Source organism: Myripristis murdjan, chromosome 2, assembly GCF_902150065.1.
Source record: "Myripristis murdjan chromosome 2, fMyrMur1.1, whole genome shotgun sequence".
Lineage (NCBI taxonomy): Eukaryota > Metazoa > Chordata > Actinopteri > Holocentriformes > Holocentridae > Myripristis > Myripristis murdjan.
In genome coordinates, this window is record NC_043981.1 from 3,987,054 (window position 1) to 4,012,522 (window position 25,469).

Sequence of the window (25,469 nt, forward strand, 5' to 3'; positions counted from 1 at the left end):
CCTCTCTTGCAGTACATTAATTTTTGCTGTCTGTGTCTCACACACCCACCCAGCACACACAGAGCCCTCTGTGTGAGGCAACCTGGGACAGGAAATCTGTGCCCCGCTTTGTGTTCCAGTCATTGTCCCTCTGCCCTTAAATAGACTGGGCTCTGAGGCGTAGCCACACAGGCTGGGACAGGTTACTGGGTTTCAAAACACGCAGACACTTGACTGTCACTTGTGACTGTCACAATTATGCATTCTCGAATACTTGCATGCATAAGATCTGGCTTGCTTAGCTGACACCATCAGTATCTTGTACTGTATGTGTGAGCTTCAAATAAAATCATTTATTGCTTTTTTATATGAGCACAACTGGGAATCAATCCAAACATAATATATCTTCATGAAGATACAAGGCATGAGCTTATCCATCGAGTGAACCATCCATGAAATGTAAACACATGTAATGAGCGATAAAGTGATTAAATCATTTCTGGACAACAGCATAAAAAGAGGTGAGCGAGAGACGGGTCAGCAAATGTTATTTGGATTCGTTACGGTGAAATTAATAGGAAGCTTATCTTATTTGGTGGAGAGGTTAATTAAGACTTGTCCCCGACGCTGTGAGGACATCATTTGGATTAAGACCCGCTGTTTCACGGCCTGTAATCCATGCGGGAACAAAAGGGAAGCCTCACCGCAGAAAGAGAGACAAAAACACTGAAATGGTCATGTTCACGATTCGTTTTTATTCAAATGGTGCTCTAAGAAGACATGTCTATTTGGAGGTATGATGAAAGACAGTTATATTGGGCTTATTATTCATTTATAAGCTCAATAAATCACAAATGACTGCAATGTAACTAAACACTGGTATCTGGAAAAAAAACACAAGAGTGGTACTGATCTTACTAGAAACACTGACAGAGTGTGAGTAACTTTAAGCAACGTACTATGCAGGTTTTGCAAGGGTAACATGTTACACAATTGCGCCACCCTGTGTTCACTATTAAAAGTATATTTAGTGGAGCACCACAATGTCAAATACTCACAGCGAAGAAAGCAGTTTTGTTTAAAATGACCTGTCAAATGAACTGTACCATGAAACAGGCAGACCTCATATGGAATGCATCCTTCATTTTAGCAAGTCTTCCTTCACCCACTTGCAGAACAGATGACTAAGTGTGGAGGGTCCAACCACTTTAATATAAGAATCCTCTTCCATGTAGAGAACATCTTTAAACATATCATTCACATCATCGCAGATCTGAAGCAGCCTCTGTCTCTCACCCGCCTTGATGTCAATCAAGTGGACTCTTAAAATTGTCTGCCAGCGCTCAAACAATCTCTTGAGGCGTGCTGAAGCCCATGGGAGATCAGAGGGCAGCCCATCCTCATCGGTTTGTGGTCCAGTCAGTGATACCCGGGTGAGCTCGGATCCTTCGTCATACTGAATGGACACATTGTACTCTTTTAAGAACCTGCTGAACTCCCTGTCAAATCTTTCAACGTACCTGAAAGTGTTTGAGTCGACCCATATGCACTCATCATCAAGATCCTCAAGGCCCTCCACATGCCTGCTATCTGTCTCCAAGGATGCTGACATATCTTTAAGGCTAGCATTTACTGCTGTGCTGCTCTGATCTGATCCGTCCCTATAATCGGCGCTGATGTGATGGGATCCCAGAATACTTTCTCCTCTAGTCTGGGTTGCTGAAATACTGTCGAGTCTGGTCTGCTTTCCTGAAATACTCTCCAGCACGGTTTGTTCTGTTGATATTTCCTCTGTTGTGCGCTGGTTTGGCCTTGATAAGAAAGATCTAATCCCTGCATTCATCTCAGCTTTCCCTAACACTTCTTCCGTGGTGGCCTCCGCTTGCTCTGCTCTATATTCTGTGTAGCTATGCACAGATCCTATTACGTCCGATGCAATTACATGTCCTCGAGTGCTCAGCTCCTCCTCTGCCTTACTGATTGTGTAGCAAAAGCTGTCTGCACCCAAAAGTTTTTGCCTGATACGAGAGTTCTGATTTTTTGCATTTGAAAGCAGCCGTTGGTCCTCAGTTGCATCACCTGTGGAATGTGGTGACTTTGATCGGCCGTTTGAAGCCACCACTTCCTGATTAGTCTCAGCATTGCTGCTGCGCAGAGACCCCAAACTTTCATGATGAGATACTGCCCTCAGATTATTAGGAGTTCCTTTTCGTTTGACAGCAGCGGTTTGGCCTGCAGCCAGGTTTTGATACCTGTTAGCCCTGCTAATCAGGTCCTCTCTCAGGGCCTTGATGGCGGTGAAAGGCCCCTCCACTGTGGCCTTCTTCTCCTGAGGCACAGCCTGGAAACGTACCCACCTGTGTGTTGACTTCAGACTCTGGATCAGCGACTCCTGGTCATAGTGGAATGCTGAGAGATCCACTTTAGCATTGGTGACGTAGAAAAACACCTGCAACACAAGAACATATGAGAACCTTTATCTTATAGCAGCAGCAAAAAGGGCGCAGCCACAAACATTTTGATTTCCACAAGCGTTGTTTTGTCTTTAAACATCTCAAAACCTTTTCAATATAAATGAAATGCATTTTGCATAGTCAACATTTACAGTTGGTCAAATCAACCTTACAACAACAATAAATCTAATACAAAATACAGGTGAACTTCATGTGTATTCTACAACATATGGGATGCTGTTTCTTTTGCATACGTTTTTGTTGCTGCTGTTCTTTAATCAAAGGCCACATGGAGGACTTACTCAAAATGTTCATCTTCCATTTTCATTTTGAATAAAACTCCATTATCTATAAATCATCATTTAAAAACATAAACAAATATTAGTTATGTCACCATAAGCAAAACTGGCAACCTGAGAGGAGTAACTTACTTTGACATACAACAGAAGATATTAAGAATTTAGAATTGGTCAAATCCAATAACCCTTACAAAAATAAATAAATAAATAAATAAATAAAAATGCTGGCATATACATCTACTGGTTCTTTTGTTGCAGTTATCTTTTCCCCTGCCACAAAGTGGAGCACTTGCCTAAGAAAACCCCATATGTCAACACACTCTCCATGACTTAACAGCATTGGTTTCATCATTTTAAAATTGCCATATTTTAAGGAAGTAATCCTTGAAAATGTAACTCCAATCTAATTAAACATTTTTTCAAATGTAATCTGGGGTGATTGTAGTTACTTCTTTTTTTGTAATCTGATTATGCAATGCTGATTACATGTAATATGCTGCTACCCAACCCTGGTTATAATGATATGATGCTGGGGCAAATCCTCGTGTCCAATACGAGGTGAGGTAATTCCCAAAAGTGAAAGCAGTCCTTTAATCTCAGTATAGCCCAGGAGGCAAAACTGATGAAACTTACATCTGCGGTGAAGGGGAACACGGTGAGATGGTAGTCTTCAGGAAACTCCTTGTCCCTCATGACCTGCTGCTCCTTCTTGACCACCCGCTCTGCATCTGTGGAGAGGTTGTAGCTCTCATTTTATTTCATTAATTTCCACTAATAAGCCCCACTCCCTGTGGTGTTGCCCATCATCTCCCTGAAACACCAGTTCATACCTGACAGTGACTCATCAATTCACTATTATCAAGCCAAACTCCATTGAGAAATCTTTAAGTTGCTAGCAAAGCTTCACACCTATTGAGATAGTTTGTGTTCCTTTTGGACCTATTGTTCAATTTGGCATGAAAACATACCAGCAGCTTTATTTTACTCACAGGTCTGTTCAAACTCTTTTCTTTCTCCAATTCTATGAGAAAAGGTGATTTAAAAGAGAAGAAATCCCAGCTGCTTGGGGGTGTAGGCTATGCAGAACTTTCCAGAAGCTTCATAGAGCCTGGTGGTGGCGTGCTGTTCCCGCCAAAGGCAAGTGCGCGTGCCAGGTTCAGGTTTCACCTGGCGACGCGGACACAATGGAACACCTGCCACGCGCACACATCACACACACGTTACTAGCTTACTCTCTGCCTGCGTTTACCTTTAGCCCTTTCAAACGTGACAAATGCAACGCCGTTCAAGTTGGTCGGGTATTTCACATCTTCCACATCGCCTCCATCACTCCGGGAGCTTTGGAAGTGAATGGTCAGCTTGTCAATCATGCGACTGGCCGGGAGGACGTCGGGCACGCCGGATACCACCACCATCCTGGACTTCACCGGGGAGCGAGGGTCCATTTTGGCTCAGCTGACACAGAAAGCAGCACAAATGTTTGCCTATACGCCCATTTTTTACCCACAAAAACAATCCTCCTTCGGCTGCAGTTGCTATGTGGTAACAAACTACGTTGTCAGTAAGTTTCAGTTTCGCTTTAAACTCTCCACGCATAGGCTGCTCAAAACAGATCCAGAGTCAGTTCGCGAACAATGGTGGCGAGGCTGCAGTAACACCTTTACCGCAGTAGGGGTCTCTGCCGCTCCATATATATCACCTTTTTGCTCAGCACAGAATTTCTGAGTGGCTGGCATTTCAAAACCATTCCATTGTATATTAGAAATCAGACTGCCAAGCAGAACCCATCCCAGAAAGGCAGGGATTCATAGACCAGATTTTATGGCAACATTTTCCAAAAAGTTACCTCAGCAATGTTGCTTTAATCACATATTGTGGGAACATCTTCAAGCTCCAAGGACACATTTGAATAGAGTTTTTATTCAAGTCGCTGACTCTTGTTGGAGCATTACCATTTTTATACACTGCCCATTTCTTTCTTTTTTTTTTTTTTTGACATAGCTTGGAAATAAAATCCATGTAAACAGATGGTGCAAACATTTATTAGGTTCAAACATAAATAAAAACAAGCCACAGCAGACACTGAGCACCTCTCATAAAGCCAAGAGAAGTAATAAACTTACTTGTATTTTTATGTGAATATAAACATTTTAATTAAATATAAAAGAAACTGGCCTGGCCATGTGCAACACACACGCATGGGGAGGTTATTAAAAAAAATCCAGGACATTGTCTAATACCCATCAAATCTTCCATCTCTTTAATTATTTCAGTGCAAATGTTAACATTCACCGTGTAGAAAAGTGACTAAATAATTCAGGTAGTAGCATATCTATTATTCAGTGTATACTGTATGGGTTCACATTTTACAAGTGCTGCTGGATGTTGTTGTGAATTTGTGTTGAGAAAGCTACACCAGAGCTGCTTGCTTCAGACAAGAAAATGAACCCGTTCTTGTGCTCCTGTCTTGAGATAAATGATCTGAATGTTGCTCAGCCTGCCGTGCCGCTCGTGTCGCTGTCAGGAGCGCACCTGCGTGACAGCCTGAGTCAACAACCGGGATCAAGCTAGGATGCAGCCAAAGGGATTGTTGATGGTGCTTTTACAAAGTAAAATACATGGGAAATGAAATGTACTCCCTTTGATAAGGCTACAACTCTGACGCCTTAATTTAAGATGTTTCATTCTCAAAAGTGGGCACATAACAACACATTTTTGAACCAGAAACAAAGTACTTTAGGTGCACCTCATATAGTGATATTAAACTCACTTGCTATTCATACAGAGGGGAAACTATTTTTGTTGGCTGTCAAATCCCAGCCACTCTCACTATATAACAGCAAACTATATTTTTAGAATAGAAAAGGGCCTCCGACTGATGGCTAAAGTGGTTGGTTTCGACAAGAACAGACCTGGCCAGCCACACACACACATCTTTCCAACGTATCAAACACACTTCAAGCTTTTCACACATTTGACACGGTTTCAGATATGAGTCTGGGACTGAGGCAGCAGAGGCAGGCAGCTGGGTGTGCATTGGTTTGGGTTGTGGTGGGACACTTCTAGGAGCCGGCCTTGTCAGAGTCACACAGCTCCTCTTTGTGTCTGTTACTAGTTCGGAGTTTGAAGGCGGCATGAGGGTTGCTGTTCTGGAGCAGGGTGCTGTGTGAGGCCCATCCGGGCAGGAACATGGCCAGGACGGTGTAGGGCGAGGCCGCGTCTCTACCGGGACCTTCTCTGTTTGTGCTGCACAACCGGGGCTGATGGTCCGACGGCCACGGGATGGTGGCGCCCCCGTTGTAGACTTCGGCCAGGAGGCGCTGGCCGTCACTACAGCCGATTCCCTCAGGTGCACCTGTCACCTCCAGGATTCGACTGCTCACTGCAGACACACAGAGACAGTGCTGGAAGGAACAAATATGGTAAAATGACAGGGGTAAAGAGTGGGACCAGACAGACACTGCCCAGAGGGTTCAAAAAACTGCTGACGTTAGGTCAAAGGCAGTGTGGCCATACCGGTCCCACCGTGCTACAGCAACATACTAAAGCCCTGAAGAGAAGTAGTTTATACTCGTATCTCTTCACCACAATCCTAACTCAGTCCCACTTTACCTGAAACCTCCTGTTCCACTTTATCTAACAGAGTCAGGCTGAGTGGGACATTTTAATTCTACAGATACTGCAATTGCGATATGATTCAAGAATTTCGTAGGAAAGATAATTTTTGCATTATAATTTCAATTTTCACTGACAAAGCTATTAAAATCATGCTGATGTGATTTTTGCTGGGGTCTGTACCAAACAAGCATTTTTTCTTACATCTGGAAAACACAATTTGCTGGCCAGGACATCTCTGTAGCACCATAATATTTTATTTAATGTTTTGCCATGCATTCTACCTGTAACAAAAATGGCCCCATTTATATACAGGCTTATTTGTCTCATTCATGACTAACTGATGAAATTTCATATATTTTCATATATTTATTCATCAAGCAGGTGCTCTGTGCTGGTGTTTTTATTTTAACACACTGTCCCACATTACCTGAGCCAGCTATTCCACTCTAATAAAAATCAGGTTGAGTGGGACAGTACTCCGAATGTCATTTTCATAATATCCCATAAGGATACACACGTGTTTTGATTATATTTTAACACACTGTCAGTATGAATTCAGTTTAAGAGAATAAGTTAGACTGTTGCATTATAATTAACAGAATGGCAGCCTTATCATTCTAAACTATCACTTCCTTTGTCAGTGAGCTTACCAGGAGATTTGATGTGTCAGGCAATATACATCAGACCAATCAAAACCCTTGTTTAATGACCAGCACACCTTCAGCAATAAGACAATAACAATTACTGTGACTGGCTGTGAAAACTGACACTGTGCAATATCAAAAAGCTTAAATGTCCCAGTCACCCTATATCAAACATCTCCAATTTTGGTGGCTTTCATATTTTTATTTGAACTGAACTATTACACGGCCCACGGTGGACTGGGAATTTAAAAAATGCATTGCTGTCAATATAAAAATGAAGCTGCATTTCCTCTTTCCTGAAAGGTTGACATTTTAGACAAACAAGGTTTCTACCCGACGGCAGCAATATGATGATGTAGTGGTAAACTTTGCAGCGACACTTAATGCACAACACAACCCAGAGAAACGGAGCTGGATGGGAGCCTATTCTTTGTTCATTGTACTTGTGTGCGACTGTTGACAAGAGCACCTGAATAATGAAAAGAAAAAAAAAATAGCTTGTTGAGTGCAAAATACGACGCGATATTTGAAATAATCAGCACATTTCTAATACCGCGGGGGCTGCAGGTTCCACTGCCAGGTGTGAATTCTGCCCCGTCTGTGATTTATTCTGCTTACATTCACAAACAGCCCCTTTTCCACTGCTGTGGAGCACAGCAAGCATATTTTGACACAATAAAAACGTAATGTTGCTTCAGTATATCTGCTAAGTACACTACATGGCATTGGGGTTTATCCTTTGAAATCTGAGACGCCAGCTTCCTTTTCTGATGAACATCTGTTTTGGAAAAATGACAGCTGACTTTTCATTCAAGATCCACTCCCTCACCTGGATTGCATTGCTTTGCTAGGAATGAATATAGTGTAGAATATGTAGTTTAATTTAATCTTGATGAGGCCCTCTGATAAACTAAAAAAAAAAAAAAAAAAGACTGTTAGCTTGAGATTCCAGAGATTGAACACAAGCCTGCCTCTGTACTTCCTATTACCTGCTTCACCTACACTGAGATCTGCAGGCAGGGGTTTTCTGTTGGCCTTCCTCCCGTGACCGCTACGCCAAACCCCCAGCGGACCCTGAGGAAGAAGAAGACATCACTGTTAAGAGCTTGATTACTTACAGGAGGCCATCTCAAACAACATAAACCACAAAGGACCTTTTAAATGCTCCCAGGAAGTGAATTTCATCCTAATTTAAAAAGGCCAAAATGAAGAAAGAAAACCATCATCTTTGATTGTACATGGCTGATTGAAGTTGGGAAACTAGAATTGGGCAGAATAAGAAAGAGAACAGCAGGATATTTATTACTAAGACATGAAGCCAAGCTGTGCTGAGTAAAGCAGATATGATACACATTGTCTGAACTATTAAATGAAACTAATGAAACCTACTAATGAAACCTGTCAATGCTTGATTAAAAACATGCATACTTTAAATTACAATCTATCATTGTCCAAACAATACCAGTCCTATCCATTTCCTTTATTGAAAATCAGCTTGCAGAGTTAAAACTGGCTTGTTAATCCGTGCATTTTTGTAGCAGTTACTCTATGGTTGTGTAGCAGTTGAGACTTTGAAGGTGCAGCTTTTTTTTCATGTGCTATTTTGTTGGAAAATCACACAAACAAGTAGACATATAAGTTTATAAGTGAACATGGACATTGTGGAAAAAATTGTGGATTTGACTTGGAAGAATACACGTAAAGGAAAATTTGTGAAAGAGGACCAAGTTCCAAATATGTTTTGGAAACTGTTATCCACGATGATTTTGATAAATGCATGGACAGTTGAGATACTACTGAGCATCAAAGATTACACGAGCCAGCTGGAAAACCTGTTATATATTTCTATCTTTTTAAATATTCAAACCCCAAATGGTTCTTTCAAAATAACACCAAATAAACACTCAAAAGATCATAAATATGTGGAAACTTATTTTTTTATTTTAAAAAGGCAGACAGAATCTTTTCATTCCAAGCTTGTAAAATATCATTAATTATTTTTAAAAAATGAAGGTTTATTGTACATTTGCATTATTTTATATAACAATAGTGAGTTAATGCTTTTTCATGAAGGCAAAAAGTCACCTGAGGCAGTGATTTAAAAAGGACCATACTGGTGATTTTGAATGTTTGACCCATTTTCTACAATTTACCCACATTTTATATTGCAACACGTTATTTTACAAATCATGTGGTGGTACTAAAGATTTCACTACATTTAATCAAAATCCTGGACATGGATTTTTGGTCGCAGCTAAGAAAGTCATCGCCATTCATAAACTGCAGAACTGATAACTGGCTGTGGAAAGCAAACTTTTCCCTGGGGACTATTTTGGTGGAGGGAGCATTTCACTCCACCCAATTTCAAGTCATCAAAACACAGCAGTGCTGCTGCTTTTAGGAAAACTAATGTGGACGACTTTATTACAGTGATGGAATACTGGTGTGAAGAAAAGTCCCTGAAAGGTCATTTTTCATATTTTAGTGGAATGAATGGAAATCACTGTGGTGACCCTTTAACAGCTGCTAAGAGGCTTTTACTCTGCTTTATGCATACCAATGCCTCTTAGCTGCTCAAAAGTCAGCAGTGAGTGAGTTACTATTTAATTCCTGTCCGGTGTGTTAGGCACACTGAGCAGGGAAGACATGACGTGTGTGTGTGTGTGTGTGTCTGACCTGGTGTTTGGCCACCATGGGGGCTGTTTGGATCAGCGGAGGTCTGATGGAAGGTTTGTACTGTAGGGGCTGGCCCAGCAGAGGATAGTGTGCTTCACCTAGATGTCAGGGCCAAAACAGCAAAGGAGCACAAACTGTGAATCTTGCGATCAGCACCAACCCCAACCCAAAGCTTTGATTAATAACTCTGAAATGTTGACAGCAGCCAGTGAGTAAGCACCCTGCAGGCACTCAATGACCCGTAGGAGTCTGACCTTGTCCACTGTGGCAGAAGGCTGCAGGGAGCTGGTGGTGGTGGTGGTGGTGGTGGGCCATGATAGGGATGGGCGAAATGCCCACTGGGAGGCCTTTGACACTGGGATGGTGGCCTGGCGATGGGCATGGTGCCGGGGAGGAGGACCGGCTGCTCTACACAGAAACACACACAATAACAGAGGTAGGGCAAGACAACGGAGGGAAAACAACACACACTTTCATTCAAAAAAGAGCAACACCAGGTATTTCTCCTGCCGAGTCATTGTCTTGTTCAAGTAGCTGCTTTAATGTAACATTGAATCCACATTAGTCCCCTTAATGCACCATTACAGCCTAATGCAGAGGACTATTTTCTCCTCATTTTCAGGTTACAGCAGCATCAGCTCCATTTGCCGAATCTATTTACTACAGCATTTAACCTACTTGGAGTGCGGAGATGGGTGCAGCTTAGCTCCTACAAATGCTGCCAGGTATGGTGTCAAACTAAATTGGCTTTTCTGGGACTAGTATTGCACAGTATGGCAAACACCATTAACGTGTTATTAGAAGCCAATTTGGATATCTGGCTGGGCGATATATAGATATTACACCAATATCTTAACATGAGAATAGATATTGTCTGGGATTGTGGATATTGTAATATTGTGGTATAGCATGAGTGTCGTCTTTTCCTGGTTTTAAAGGCTGCATTACAGTAAAGGGATGCAATTATATGACCTTATTGAACTGTTGTAGCTGTTCTATTATTTGCCTTTACCCACTTGGTCATCAAATCCACATTACTAATGAATGCTCATCAAAAATCTTATTGTGTAAAAGCTTCAATAGTCACCTTTACAATATTGTCACAATGATCGATAGAGGTATTCAGTCAAAAATACTGTGATAGTTGACAGTGATTTCCTACATGTAAATCACTGTTTTGTCTTGTTAAAATCTGACAACTCCCTTTTTGGTTATTTTCATGTTTTACTTCGAGTTAAAAGACTGCATGGTCCTCTACTGCCTTTCAAAACCACTGAATAACCACAAAAAACACAAGATATGACGGGTGCACAGATACAGGGTTTTCACCTGCAAGCAGTGGAACAGTGTTTTGTTTTGTTATTCTACCACGGTCTGTTCAAAATTGTAATTTATATCTGTGACTGGTAATATAGCGTTTGTACCTGGGAGTTGTCCGGAGGCGCTGGGAACTCCGCGGGCCTGCGGCTGCGCTGCTGCTCTAGGCAGGGCGGTTTGTGGCTGGGCTGTTTCCGTTGGCACGGGGAGGGAGCCCGGGGCTGCTGGCAGGGGGGAGCCGTCATCTGCACCATCACCATCCCGCTGCCGGGCGCCGGGGGCAACAACCCTGCACCCACACAAAGGAAATAACTACGTGATGAGGGAGGCACGCAAACCCACTACTTGCAACTAGGAATCTGCACTGAGGTCAGTTTGCAAGGGTGAACCAATACTATTCATGATGCTTGGGTACCAACTTAATACATTTTGCCATTTTGTTATTCTTGCGATTTTTTAATTAATGTATTTTTTATTACAATTTGATACTGTGCCATTTGGACTTTTTAATTTTACAATTATTGTAATTAATGTATAAATATGATAAATAAAATAAAAACTATAATAATTAACTGACTTAATTAAAATACATTATTTATATTAAAATAATAAAATGCAAATAAAAAGAAAGCAACAATTATTTTAATGAATGCATTTTTTAATTAATATTTTTAAATATGTATTTTATTTTTTGAGATTTGGGAAATAATTTGAGATTTGAGATTGAGATTTGAAACCGATCCCCCCCCATCCTTACTAATTATGTCTGTAATTTAATTAGAGGGAGAAAAGGTTAACTAGTTATAAAGCTTCACATGCTACCTGTGATATTTTATACAACTCCCTGAATCTCCTCTTTGCTGAAAATGACTTTTGATGATGTCACATGACAAGAGAACATACTTAGGCCTCTTCATCTGTTACAGCAGTTTTGTTTCCATACAGCGATGCACAGTGACAGTGCATGTAACCAAACCTTTTTATATTGCCAACACGTCATCTGGAATTTTAAAATAAAATCCCATTGCAGAAGCATTGCTTCAATATACGTAATGTGCTATGAACTGTCTACTATGTCTGCTGTCCATGGAAGAAATGAAGATGGCTCCATCAAGACAGTGAGAGCTGGGATCACATTCAAGTAAACTGATCATCAGTTAGGTCATGAATGCACCACATGACTGGAAGGAAGCTGTACTTGCTTGTATGTAAATATATTTTTGCATGAATATTCAGTTTTACACCTTGATGGTAACAAATCACAGAGTCATTCCCTTTCCCTGCTCATTCCTCCATGTTGGCCCTACCTGGTTAATTTGTTCCAAATGAATTAAAGTGATGTGAGTGAAAAGTAATGAAGCTCATTTGGTTATGAGACAACTCTCCTTCGCAATGGGAGAGCCCTTCTCCCCTATCAACTCCTTAGCACAAAGTATAAGGCTAATATATTCAAATCTAATTAACTGCTGTTGACATAAAGCTCACTTTAGATGCTCGCTGAATAGGAATCACATTACAAACTTTGTTGATTCATGAATTATGACTGGTTGGGTAATAACAGTTGCAAGGACAATGGATATTTGGACTTAATCTGCCGATTATTTCTGGCCCCAACCTAGCCAATTAAAAGTGTTTACCGGCGACGCTGTAGGTAAAGCCTGAGCTAGACCTTCATCTGACCTCATTACTGACGAACTGAAAATGATGGCTCCCTCCATCGCTCTCCCATAATAATCAGACATGAATAATAAAGGTCATTAGTGAGGAGACTGCCCCCCTGGGCCTCTGGACAGTGTTTATATGAGCCCTCTAAAGGGTAATACAAAACAGTGTGACACCGCAGCTCACACAGCAAACAGAGACAGAATATAGAAAATATGATAAGCAGGGTTACTGTAGTTCTGGAGTTTTCACTGGTTTTTATTTTTCCATAGTTTTCAAAGTCTATTTCAATTTCACATCAATTTTTGTATGTTTTCATGGTAGGCTTGGTTACTTTATTTAGGCTTTTGTTTGTGTTTTTATTTTTACAAATGTTGCATTTATTTGGGTAGAGGGTAGGATAGATTTTGGGTAGAGGTAGTATCTTTGTAAGTTAACAGGTGTATTTATATTGTATAGTTCATGTTTTCTGCAGGAAGTATAACACAAGCAATGAACTGTAAATTCTTTGAAAAAATTATTTACATTTATTTTTCAATGCACCCTCAAATGACTTTGAGTTGGGACTACTTTAAAATTCTCCATCGCATTTTTTCCCCCTTTTTCTTTTTCCCAGTACCTTAAAAAACATTTCACTTGCCTGAATTTTGTTTTAGCTAATCTTACAAGTTGGACAGATTTCTTTTCCCCCGAATGTTTTTTTTTTTTTTTTTTTTTTTTTTAGTTTATAATAAGGTTTTTTTTTTCCTTCTAGTGTTGTCTTACAATAAAGTTGATGAAAAGTTGCCAGGAGAACAAAATACATGTTACATTTTCTGCAGACATCAACTGATTTGCAGTCCAAAGGCTTGCTATGAAGTAGCTGGTAGCTGTAAGACTGAGACTAACTCAAGACTCAAGATGGCATCTCTCAGAATATAAGACCCATGGTATTCGTTAGCCTTGTTAAATCAGAATATTAAAGACTGACTTTGATAGAACAGTTTAATCTATTACACAGGAGTTCATAAATAGTCACCCAACATGAGGACAAACTCTAGACACCTGAAAAATTCAGAGTAGATCTGTAAAGCAGTATTATACCACCAATTTCATATTGGGGCAAAAAACACTTCAAGTAATTCAGTCTTCATTAGGGCCACAACATCAGTCCATAAGACTGATGAGGCGACCTACTTTCAGTTTTACAGTTGAGTCCTTGTCCAGCACTGGAATAGGTGGATATATCAATGTATGAATTTATCCAAACTCTTGGGGCCTAGAATCACCATACTTTACTCACCTTCATTTTCAACCTCTCATGTAAATATAATCATACCTCTAACACAGGTGTTTTCAAACTTTTTCATGTTCTGTAGCCCCAAGTTGACTGTCACTACACCTCAGGCCCCCACATGAAGTGATTTTGCCCTTGGGACTCTAATATGAAAAGATCTTTTGGTTTGTGTTCATTGTGCAATTGTCTAGGTATTGTACTTGTTGTACTTAACACTTTGAAACCTGAGCATTGCAAAAAGTATTTAAAAAAAAATACAAGAAAACTATATTTATAATTATTAAAACTGCATATTTAAAGGCCAGATCAGTGATGCTAAATCAACATTAGGTTTCTTGTGTTTAATGTGTGTGAAAGGCGTCTGTATGCAGCCTCACGCATTTAAATCATTTCTTATTTTGCTGAGGACCCCCAGAAGACCCTCAAGCAATTTGAAAACCACTGCTCTAACACATGCACAAATAGCAAAGTCAACTCAAGGAGTATAAGATCATTTCTGAGCCCATGGTCTGATATATTAAGTAGTAAGTTTTGCAAATACTCTTGCTGAGCGCTGTGGAAAAATCAGTGTGAAAATTCTCTGCTGTACTGTTCTATCACTTTATTGCGTCATCCTACTGCAGATGATTGCCTATGGAAAGATGGGAGCATGACTTAAGGAAAACTACTGGCTTCTTGTTTGCATGTGGGTTGCTGATAGCTCTGAGCTCCGGCTACAGTTGTGGGCGAGTACCTGCACACTGCTGTCCTGGGTGCTGCTGGGAGATGCAGGGAGACGAGGCCTGGGGAAACTGGAGCGGCTCCATCACTGGGGCAGGCAAGAAACTCACCATCGAACTGTGGATGAACAATACACAGACGCAGAATAAATCATTATTCCAGTCAATGCTCTCAAACTATAAAGGCAGAGCCTCTGCAACTATGTTGTAGTATTCTACTCATACCACTGCTACTTTTCAAGAGAGACATGGTTCAAGAAGGAAAAATGAGGCGATTCGCCAACTACATACAGTAAAAGTCTGTTCTTAAAAAAATGTTTTGTAAGAAGCGATCTAAATGATTTCATCAGCCTATGCTCGGCAGGCTTTGCAGAGCCTACGACCTCAACAACAAAGAAAGAGAGTCATACTCAAAAAGCTTCATGATGAGAGTTGTTCCTCGTGATGAAATCCTGAGAAAATTCTTAGAATTCTGAGGTTTTCTAAGCATTTCTCCTCAAAAATAAGCAAAAATCCTTACTCACAAAGAGTCTTAGCCTGTAAGAGAGCTTCTAACGTGAAAAACTACTTCAAGTAAGGACTTTTAGGAAGGTTAGGAGGAGTAGAGATGCTCTCTCAACCAACAGTTTTTTAAGGCCTACACTGGAAAGCAATTATAAAGAGACAGGAATACATCAGTTTTATTTTTTAATTTTCACCCCACAAGTCTTAAAGATTTAGATGAATGGGTGCAAGGTAAAAAGGTTATTTCGCTCAAAGTTGAACCAAGCTCCATGTGCAAAGTAGCTTCTCTGTTCTGGAAGCAGGCTGCCTGTTGGGAGACTCGTCCATGCTGGGCTACAGCTGGTGAAACGCAGGCTGCAGGTGGACAGCCCGTCCTCATGGGGGAAGACGGAGCTGCTGTATAAATCATTTCCACACTGCCTGCCCTACTAAAAAAGCCTCATTTTACAGCTGAGGGACAATGAGAAAGTGACCTCCTCCGCTACTCGCGTGCGAGTGGGTATCTATACATTTTTCTTTCACCAGTGATGAGTGTGTATACGGTTACACTTGTGTTTGTGTATGTTTACAATGGTCCCAACACGGCCGAGCTCACCAGCTTCCTGATTGATTGGGTGCACAGCAGTACAAACTAATTACATGTTTTGTTTTTGGCGTACTAGTTCTATTAATCAGCAATAATGAGAGACTGCCAGCGCTAAAGGAGTAATGGAGGAGAGAGGCGAAAGCTCTTCAAGAGGGTATGAGAGCCTGCATTCATCAGCCATACACGCAGCCTGTTTACCAAAAGCAGCTTGGCAGTAACATCATTTTTTTTCCTCATTGTGGGCCAATGGATAAAGATGACCTTGCCTCTAAGGTGCTTTGGGGATACACAGACCAGGTCTATTAAGTCAGGAAATAAGAGGCACCTTCAAGAGCGAAACTGAAGCGATAACTTCATAGTACTTGCAAATCTGCCTCTGGGAGAGAATATGGTTACATGCGCGTTAAAAATTTTATCTTAACCCTGCAGCGCTACTCAAAAAAACTCAAAATGTGACGTAAACACCTTTGCAGGATTATTTTAAATTGGAGTAAGGTCAAAATCAGCAGAATCCATTTTTTTTTTTTTTTTTTGCTCAATCTTCCAATTTACTGGGGCATGTAAAAGCCTTAGTCAGATTTCTTTTGTTTTTCTTGCTCCCCAGACTGCACATGTCAGAGATCACCATATGTAGTAACCCGGATGATTTATTTACAAAGCAAACAATATGGCGCAGTGCAGAGCAGCGGAGTGGTGAGATGTGGCAGCAGTCAGCACTTTTGGAGCAAAGAACAGACGCTTTTTCTGCTGAAACAGATGAAGGAATTACAAATTGTTACATTTTTTAAAAATGGCTCATTTAAGCCTATAGACTGAATAATTATTGCCATGTAAACTGGGTTATGAAAGAAATGATTGTCTGAATTGAAGAGGTGATTATGTAAACTCATAGATGGAAGCAAAACCGAACTTTGGGTACCACTGGATTGTACTGTTACCTGGGCGTTACATGAGTCTACATGGTGATAAAATAGCCTCATTAGCACAATACTTTGTGTCTTTTTGATCATTTCCATAAAAAATGCACAAAACAGATTAAAAATTTGCAGATTAAAGCAGATTAAAAAACAGTCCCAGCACCAATTGTTTTCTATATAATATGTGAAAGAACTATTTGGTCGTTTCTTCCTGGCGCAAGGTTACTATGTGGAAGTTTATTGCAGAGTCTACTTGCCGGATCTACTTACCTATTCAAACAGGAAAATAACAAGAAAAGGCCACTCAATTTCTTTAAAAGCTCCGGTACACATTTTTAATGGAATTAATTTTACAACATGCAGTGCAGTATAATAATAATTCTTTACATTTACATATAAATGAGCATTTTGAACATAGCTGTATATTTTTTCTTTTATGTTATCGGAATTTTGTTCTTTTACATTGATTTCTTTCTAGATTCTACACCTCGTATAACAAAAGAATGTTCTTCTGAACTTGTTTTGTAGTATAACAGTAGGCTAAAGGGGCTGCACACTGTGATCCTACCTCATGGTGGTGTGCTGGTTAGGGGGAAGGAGACTGTAGCAGGGCTGCATGCCGGCCACAGCCACCGCTCCCTGTCCTGACTGGCAGGACACCAACACCGGCTGCTGGTACGTCTGCTGCGGCACAGAAACCTGCTGAGGAAAAGGAACACAACACAAAACAAAACAAAAAATCCAGTTCAAAGTGTGTTGTGGTTGTGAAAATAGCAGGTAAAAAAGGAAAGGAGGAATCTGTAAAAAAAAAAAAAAAAAAAATCCTGGATCCCAGAGATTAGGTCCACAAAAACTAGCTTTGTTGGCTAACTCTAATAACAATGTTTAATGATGTACTGGGACGCAAGAAGAGCAAATTACATTCATATCGTAACACACACAGGGCAAATGCCCATTCTCAATTTTGAGCTTGGACGTTATTCAATTTTCCAGTAAAAGGAGATGCTTGCGCAAGCGCCTCATCATGGAAGGGATGAATACCTGATAAGATGGCATTGGAGGGTACTGAACCATCATGCCTTGCATCTGGTTTCCCATATTGCTTTGATGGCTGCCGGCGACAGCGAGGTTGGGAGTTGGCTGCACGCCCACTATGGTCTGGTAGCTGGGCGCTGGGTTTGGCATCATGGTTTGGTGCACTGAGGCAAAATGAAAAGTAACGACAGTGTGACCAAATGAAAAGAGACTTCTGATAAGCACACAGAGATAAAAAGGCCAAAAAACATTACCATTACCATTCATGTTTAATATGCAAAAAGTCACAGCAGAAATTAATAAAAACTTTGGGAAAAGGCTTGGTTATCAAGATTTTACAAATGGAAAATACTAAAAATACAAGTCATGGACTTTATTGCCCTTTAATAGGACATTTGCTTGCAGCAAAGCATAGAGAAATATATATATAATCACCTAGCAAAAGTACAGAAATATTCAAGACATGCTACAAAGGAACAATAGAGCAAGCAGTATACAGAAAGACTGCGCAAGTGGGGGCTGGAAAGCTGATTTGTTGCAGTTAAGCAGGTTTGCAGCACCCGGAATAAAAGGGAAAGTCAATATATTTGAGTTAGTCTGTAGTGGCCTGAACCTATGACCCGAGTCGCTGAAACTACTCTTCCTGCAAGGCGCTCTCTACACTGAGTGATATAAAGTTCAGGGGGTAAACAGAAAATGGGATCATATTTCTAACGCACTTGTTAAAAACCCATTTAGACTGCCCTAAGAAAACGACACACAAAGACAATACAAAGTCACGCATATCCAGCCATTTTCCAAATGGCTTAAAATGGTGATGCTTATTCCTAGCCAGAGGGAATCAGACACTTAAATGTCAAGGTGACAAAAAGAGACATTTGAAAATACTGTCCCTTGACACACACACACACACACACACACACACACACACTCATGCACACACACGGTAGTCCGAGTGACAGAGGAGAGGACGTCCTTTTGTGAAGGTGTCTTTACAGTCTACCGCCCTGGGAGAAAAGTACAACTAGACAATGAAAGTGGTCCGCGAGGAACGGGGGCGGACTATTTTTATCCACGCCCGTCTCCCACCTTCACTTACAAACCAAGCATGAAATGACCATAATATCAAACGCACCCTATTTCATTCCATTCCAACCCAGTGAGCAGGGGATGAGAGAGGATTGTGACTTCTTCAGTAACAGAATTTCCTCAAAGGCAGTTGATGACAACCGTGCCTAAACTGCGCCACTCTGCGAGGTCCTGAAATGCAGAGCTGACTGAAGACAACAGTTTCTTGCAGCTTGGATTTAGGGCCACCCAGCAAGGGAAATTTAAAGACAAATGTTTTGAAGGAGAGATTCTGCCTGGCATGCAAGCTGTTCTTTCATTAGTGGTCGAATTCACAGCTGATCAACTCTGCTGGGACTGTTTCAGGTTAAGTGCCTTGCTCATTGGTAACTGATGTAGGAGAGAAGAGGTAGTTAACTTCCTCTGTCCAGAAGGGCTGTGTTAAGCTTCTACCCACGGAGAAGCTGTGCCCTGTAGAAGAGGAGTGAGGGACTGAAAAAGAGACCGGTTCACTGTGAGAATCATAGAGGCCTCTCAGACAGCGTCCCGGCCCCGAATCCCGCCTCTCAGCTTTGATCCATCCTCCTTGGTGTCCCAAACACACAGTGGGCTGAGGGGCAAAATGTTCCTTTGGTTCTAGGCTGGAAAAACACTAGCGTACAGCAGTGTTTGTCCCCAAAATTGTATTTTCAGCAGGGGACGTTAAACCTCTCCCTCAGAACCCTTGGAAATGGGTATGAAGCCACTTTGGTCAAGCAGCAGTTGTAAATATTTTTTTCAATGGTTAGTTTCAGTCTGTAGAGAGTACCAGAGGGGTAGCACAATCCAGATAGTATTAGGAAACTGTCAATCACATTATTACATTAATGTCATCTGACTGACTTCTGTGGCTAGCCCCACCCATCCGATAACAAGGTGGACTTGACAGCAGGACTGTATCTGCAGATATTTGGCACATGTCTGGATTTAAGACAATCTAGATGGTTATTACGTTAACTTCTGGTATCTATGGTGATACTAACAAGCTACTAAGAGCTACAAATAAGCCCCACTTTTCAGTGTCAACCAAGGCCTTCCCATTCACCATGAAAGATGAATTTTGTGTTTGTCTTTTGGTATCCCTGTTGGACTGTACTGACTGCTTTAACTATGACTGAAATTATTTAAGGTGCGCACTGCAAAAATTCTCAATCTTACCAATTCCTTCAGTCTCATTTTTCACTTTATCTTTGAAAAAAAAGAAAAAGAAAAAAATGTGGAGCATGATAATCCCACTTGTTTCCAATGCAGATTCACTTACTTCAGGAGTTTAACTTCATTCATTCAAGTATAACTTTACTGAAAAAGGCAGAATAAGGCAGATCAGCCCACTATGATGAATAAAATGACACATGATTCAAGAAAATACTGGAAACTAGTTTATCAGCATTGGAAACAAGTGGGATTATCACATCCCACTGGCAGATTTTAACACCAAAGATAAGACGTGTTGTAAATGACTTGTTGAGATGGAGATTTTTTGCAGTGTGATGTCAAGATACTCAAAATTTAGTTTGCTTATTTACCTGGTAAATAAGAGAGAAAAAAGATCCTTGTGTCCCTCCACACACTAACCATAAGAGATGCTCTCCCTTGATGGCGATGGCAGCAAACAAACAAGGCCCTGTGGTGGCGACTTGCTGATGTAAGCGAGTGAAAACAGCCGCAAGTTTGTCTGTTGGCGCTGGCTGGGCCATCGCAGAATTATTCTTCGATATCACACTCATTAATAACTTCCCCATGGTGTGTGTCAATCAATCTACATCTTCTAGCTCTTAAACCAAAACTTTCAGAGGAAGGGATTTTTGCATTAACACAAAAATGGAAGGAAAAGCAAGGCAGTGGAGTCATTTTTCTGTTTCCCAGAGAAATAATTGCTGTCCTTTGCCTTTGTAGGGCAGCTTCATTTGTCCGCTGTCTATTCCCTGGGTCCCCAGCAGGGAAGCCGCATTTTACAGCCTACAGATGACAGAATAGTGCCGCAGCATCGCACCCACTTAGAGAGATGTGTGTGTGTGTGTGCAGATGTCACAATTGTATCGGTATTATAGCCAGTTAGCAAGCGTGTGTTTGTGTGTGCGAGAGAGACCATACAGGAGCTAACAATCTGAACTCCTGCGGTGAGAAGAAAACAGAATACAGAATAATCAAGTGCAGGACTCCCAGGGAGACATCTGAACTCATAAAAACAAACAAACGAACACAGGGAGGGAAGGGAAAGATATTTGTCCTTCACGAGAGCAATTGGGCTGCGGCAGGCATGGCTCCCTTGTGAAGAAACCAAAACAAACAAACAAAAAAAGAAGGGAAAAAAACGCTACCTTCAAGAAAGAGCTGAACTGCCAAGTAGACAGTTAATGGGTCTAAAGATATCAGAGGCAACTCCTGATACAGCCGCAAGGCAGAGTTTTGCTCTTGACAACAAACGGGCTCAGGAAATTCCAGCAAAATTCAGCTGCTTCAGATCAGAGACTGCGGCATTATTTATTAAAATCTTTGATTTATCCCGAGATTCCATCATGCAACCGCTTCAAAGAGTGATTAAATATAATACATTTTAGCTTTGGTTTATTACAGCAGGACTCAGTGGCAAACAAAAGAAAAAAAAAAGTAAAACCTTTTATGAATGAAGCCCTGTGCAGCTGCACATCTCAATAGTCAGTCTCACTTTTCTTAAAAACAAGTGAAAAAAATCTGCCAGTGGTTGGACATAACTTGTTTCCACAGCATTTTTAATATCATGTCAATATGTAAAAAAGACACGACAATATCATGAAAATGTTTGAAACTTCTGATTACTTTATCGGCAGTTTTTATGTCACTTGTTTTATGAAAATTCAGATTTGAAGACTCAAATTTCATATCAGTGACTGTTTATGTGTGTGTGCGTGTGTGTGTGTGTGTGCGTGCATGCACACCTTGTTGCTGGGCCAGGTTTTGGCCCTGAGGGCAGTTGTAGGGCAGAGGGGCAACAGCGGAGCGGTAGTGTTGCTGCTGGCCCGAGCAGTGGGGGTAATGGGCTGGAGAGCAGTAACATGTGGCCACCTGCAACAGTCACAAAGCAAATATTACAGTGTGAATGATACACCAGCAGTCTGTATCACACATTTTGGATCAGCTTTGGTAGGCCTCACTTGCTCCCGCTGTGGAAAAATGACAATTAACCTCCCTGGAGAAATATGCAGACATATGGAGTATTTCAAGTGTCCTAGCACAACAATACAGGGCTGCAAGATATTGATATTAAAAAAAAATCATGCAACATTTTTTGCTGAATACAACTATTGCAAGAATTATAATATAGTGGGTAGCAGCTTTACGTAGATAATTTCCTTCTCAGCATTCAGGAGTTGTTCAATAACTCATATTGGAAAGACCGAGATTCTAACACTGACTGTTTATTCAATTGGAATAAAACTGTGTTGTGCACTCTGTAATATTTCTTAAAGGGAAGCATATTTCAGCTTCTTGCAACTGGGACACTGCAGTTGTATATGCTGCAACTTTGATATTTTTCAATAAACCGTGCAGCCCCACTGCACTAACACGTCCACCAGACTTCAGTGGAATGAAGTTAATCCTCATATTGTTGGAGGTTTTTTTGCCCTCATGGTTAATGCTTTCTGTAGTCAGGCTTTCAATCAATCAGGAATTATTTATATAGCAACTTCCACATAACTGAATGCAAATGGCTTCACAAACAAAAATAAAGCACAGCAAAACATAGTGAAAGCAAATAAAACACGAAACTGACTCAATAAAACACTCAATTGAATACTATAGAATATATACACCAAAAAAGTATAAATAGATAAAAAAGTATATTTATACAAAATCAGAACCATAGATATCAGTATGAATTACATATAAGATAGGTTATATGAACATATGTAAATAATATAACAATAAAAGAAGAGAATTGCATAAAAGACAGGCTTCAAAGAAATGTTTTGAGTGCCTATGAGTGCCTATCTGTTGTCCTGAGTTGGGCCTGCTGTAAAAAAGTGACAATTAACCTTCCAGGAGAAATGTGTAAAAGTATTGGACAGATAATGCCAGTGAGAGCTGGGTGACCTACCTGCTGGACAGGCTGCTGGATGTAGGTGTGCTGCTGGAGGAGAGGCTGGCTCAGTGTGGGCCCAGGAAAAGCAGCAGGGCCCGGGGTGTTGTTGGAGTAGGTGGGGGCTGGATGTTGGGCTGGAGCTGGGGTCGGGACCGGCTGCCCGGCAAGCACCCCCTGGTGTCCTCCCGATGGCCCTGCGACCATGTAGCTACCGAGCTGCTGAGGCGGGGGTCCCTGGACTACCATGGAGGAGGGGTGGTGGTGGTGGTGATGGTGGTGGTGGTATGGAGCTGGACAGGGGCGGGCGTCTGGAGCTGGGCCTCCACTGTCGCTGGGTGGCTGCCGCCCCAGAGTCATCTGACTGAACTGGGAGTTTAGGGCGTCAGGCTGAGGAGGAGACAGGGATTAACATGCAGTTCTGCACAAAATACACTGAAGACCATCAAAACTAGGGATGTGAACGTGTAGAAAAAAAGAAAAAAAATACATATTTTTAAAATTATTGTTAATGTTATACATCCTTGCCCACAGCAAATGGCATCTTGAATAGTCAGGTAGTCCACAAATTTGTCAAGGATAGGAACAATAATAAATCAAACCTTCCACGCTAGACTGTGTTTAAGAGGCAGCTAACTGTCATCTCATGCCACAGTCCCACAACAAATCATGACAGCCTCATCGCTCGTTTAGTTTGCTGTCTATGTTGCTGGAGTAATAGCGAACATTGTGGAACATAATGATTTATTCTGTCAAAACACACAGCACTCAATATTAGACACGTACAGCAAAAGTTGATGTTAGCTAGCGTTAGTTGACCTGTAAGTTGCATCTGAAACCCCAACAGCTTGCACAAATTAGAGGCTCATCGGTCTGTGCTGGGTGCAAACACACGGGAAGATATTTATAAGCAGCCTAAGTGCTGATTTTGTTGGCCTAAAACATGTTTTCCTGCTGAAGATACAGCCATGAGGGTTCAATGTGCGTTCAGTGTGGGTTTAGTGGCCTTTCCCCTGTTCCTGATGCTGCGCACAGTCACAAGCTAATCATTTTAAATTATTTAATAAATGCGAACAAACCAACAACATTAACAATTTATAACAACACAAACATTACAAAGCCTGCCCCTTGACAATGAATAACCTGACAAACGGGCATATTAAACAGTGATATTCAATGTGTTACAGACATGATTCATTTTATTTCAACAATGTTTTAACAGTAGGCCTAGTTATTTATTTCCTCATTCTGGCTGTAGGTTTCCATATATTATGAATGGTGAATGTAGTATTTTTATGCTCTGATTAAAAACCACAACAACAACTTCAGCTGCGTTTTTCATTTAGGATTTTTTAAAAATTCTAAACGTTTATGGTTCCAATTTTATGTACACGGTCACACCCCTAATCAAGAGCTTTGAAATGGTAAATGCATGGCCGAGACTCAAAAGGCACACAGACAAAATTAAAGCACAGGCACAGACACATACAGTGCAAGGGAGGTGAGAATCAAAACCTGGGTCATGTGGGATTTGCAAATAATTTAGCCTATATGGAGTGCCAGATCAATAGTTTAAACATCAGGGTAATTCATGTGACTGGAGAATCACAGTGAAGTTTACTAAAATGACTTTGGATTTGTTTTAACCTAAAAGAGGACCTGGTGCATAGTAAAGTATCGCAAAGTTGTTTTTTGCGATTGGTATCTGACCCAGGTCTGTGGAGAGCTGAGGGGGGGGGGGATCTAAAGTGAATGATCTATCTATATCACCAAAGCATGTCAGTTTAGGTCATCTTTGACAAGCTGTTGGAAAAGTAGTGTTTTTAGTCATGGATTATTCAGTGCTAACATCTGGCAATGGATTAAATATTAATGGAACTTTCCACAGGCATAATTAGTCACATAGGCATGTCTTTGACTAAAACCAGGTCAAAAATGAGGTTAACTGGATGCATGATCTATATATGGGGGTAATGGCCCCAGCTGGATTTGCATGTACCTTTCCACCTAAAAAAAGCCAGCTGAATGGTTAACAGCGGGAATATTATGGGCTGTTTTGAGTTTTTAGGAGTTGAGTTGTGTTTAATTGTATCCACTATCATCTAGGACATTTAGAAGTCAAACCGGCGAGAACTTACAGACATAGCAACAGATGAACTTATTTATTCATGGCGGATTCCACAATTTACTAGCTAAATTCCCACTTCAAACAGACTATGATTTTCAGATGGTAACAGAATTTGAGCAATCAGTTGCAAAGCGTCTGGTAGCACACAGCCTAAATAAAGCATCATGTGGCTGCAGTGGTTATATGTAAAAATGATCCCTCTGACATAAAGTCCAAACCTATGTGGGTCAGATTTGCTGCTGAACAGTGTGATCTGTACATGTAAAAAAGAGGATTTTAATTTCCATGTGTTTATAGCTGATCAGTTAGGCTGTATGTGCTTTAATATCTGTCTGCCCTTCCGCCACTTAAAAAGGCACCGCAGGACATGATTTATCAAGGTGCTCAGTAGCAAGCAGATGTAGTATCTAGACCTGGATCAAAATAGAGCTCAAAGCCTTTCATTGCTCATTAGTACTTTCTCTGGCCGGGGCAGCTTGACGCAGGGGC

General features: G+C 41.0%; 2 protein-coding genes across 8 annotated transcripts in view; both read right to left on the reverse strand.

The window, feature by feature from the left end:
* Window positions 1-776: 776 nt before the first annotated feature.
* LOC115374680 (uncharacterized) lies at window positions 777-4,259 on the reverse strand. The gene is made up of 3 exons (XM_030073728.1): window positions 3,981-4,259; window positions 3,365-3,459; window positions 777-2,428 (listed from the first exon to the last, which is right to left on the reverse strand). The coding sequence occupies exons 1-3, from the start codon at window positions 4,174-4,176 to the stop codon at window positions 1,121-1,123; spliced, it is 1,599 nt and encodes a 532-aa protein (XP_029929588.1). The 5' UTR covers window positions 4,177-4,259; the 3' UTR covers window positions 777-1,120.
* Window positions 4,260-4,631: 372 nt separating this feature from the next.
* The window catches only part of LOC115374653 (R3H domain-containing protein 1-like), a 56,234-nt gene continuing 35,396 nt past the window's right edge, over window positions 4,632-25,469 (reverse strand). For 4 of the 7 annotated variants that reach the window (XM_030073691.1, XM_030073664.1, XM_030073673.1 and 1 more), the window contains 10 exons: window positions 22,871-23,242; window positions 21,711-21,837; window positions 17,692-17,849; window positions 17,219-17,352; window positions 14,658-14,761; window positions 11,094-11,275; window positions 9,924-10,077; window positions 9,670-9,767; window positions 7,983-8,067; window positions 4,632-6,113 (listed from right to left, as the gene is read on the reverse strand). In XM_030073691.1, the coding sequence (XP_029929551.1) occupies window positions 5,794-6,113; window positions 7,983-8,067; window positions 9,670-9,767; window positions 9,924-10,077; window positions 11,094-11,275; window positions 14,658-14,761; window positions 17,219-17,352; window positions 17,692-17,849; window positions 21,711-21,837; window positions 22,871-23,242 (1,734 nt within the window). In that variant the 3' untranslated portion in view covers window positions 4,632-5,793. Of the gene's footprint in view, window positions 6,114-7,982; window positions 8,068-9,669; window positions 9,768-9,923; window positions 10,078-11,093; window positions 11,276-14,657; window positions 14,762-17,218; window positions 17,353-17,691; window positions 17,850-21,710; window positions 21,838-22,870; window positions 23,243-25,469 lie in introns of those variants that run through there. The other 3 variants (XM_030073684.1, XM_030073701.1, XR_003929639.1) reach the window with 3 other exon arrangements.

What these genes read in the sequence shown, in the direction of transcription:
- LOC115374680 (XM_030073728.1), bottom strand. Translation starts at nt 4,176, where the DNA reads ATGGACCCTCGCTCCCCGGTGAAGTCCAGGATGGTGGTGGTATCCGGC. An exon ending in CACGTTTGAAAGGGCTAAAG is followed by an intron (nt 3,460 to 3,980) that starts GTAAACGCAGGC and finishes ACCTCTCCACAG; the next exon opens with ATGCAGAGCGGGTGGTCAAG. An exon ending in TGTTCCCCTTCACCGCAGAT is followed by an intron (nt 2,429 to 3,364) that starts GTAAGTTTCATC and finishes CTTGTGTTGCAG; the next exon opens with GTGTTTTTCTACGTCACCAA.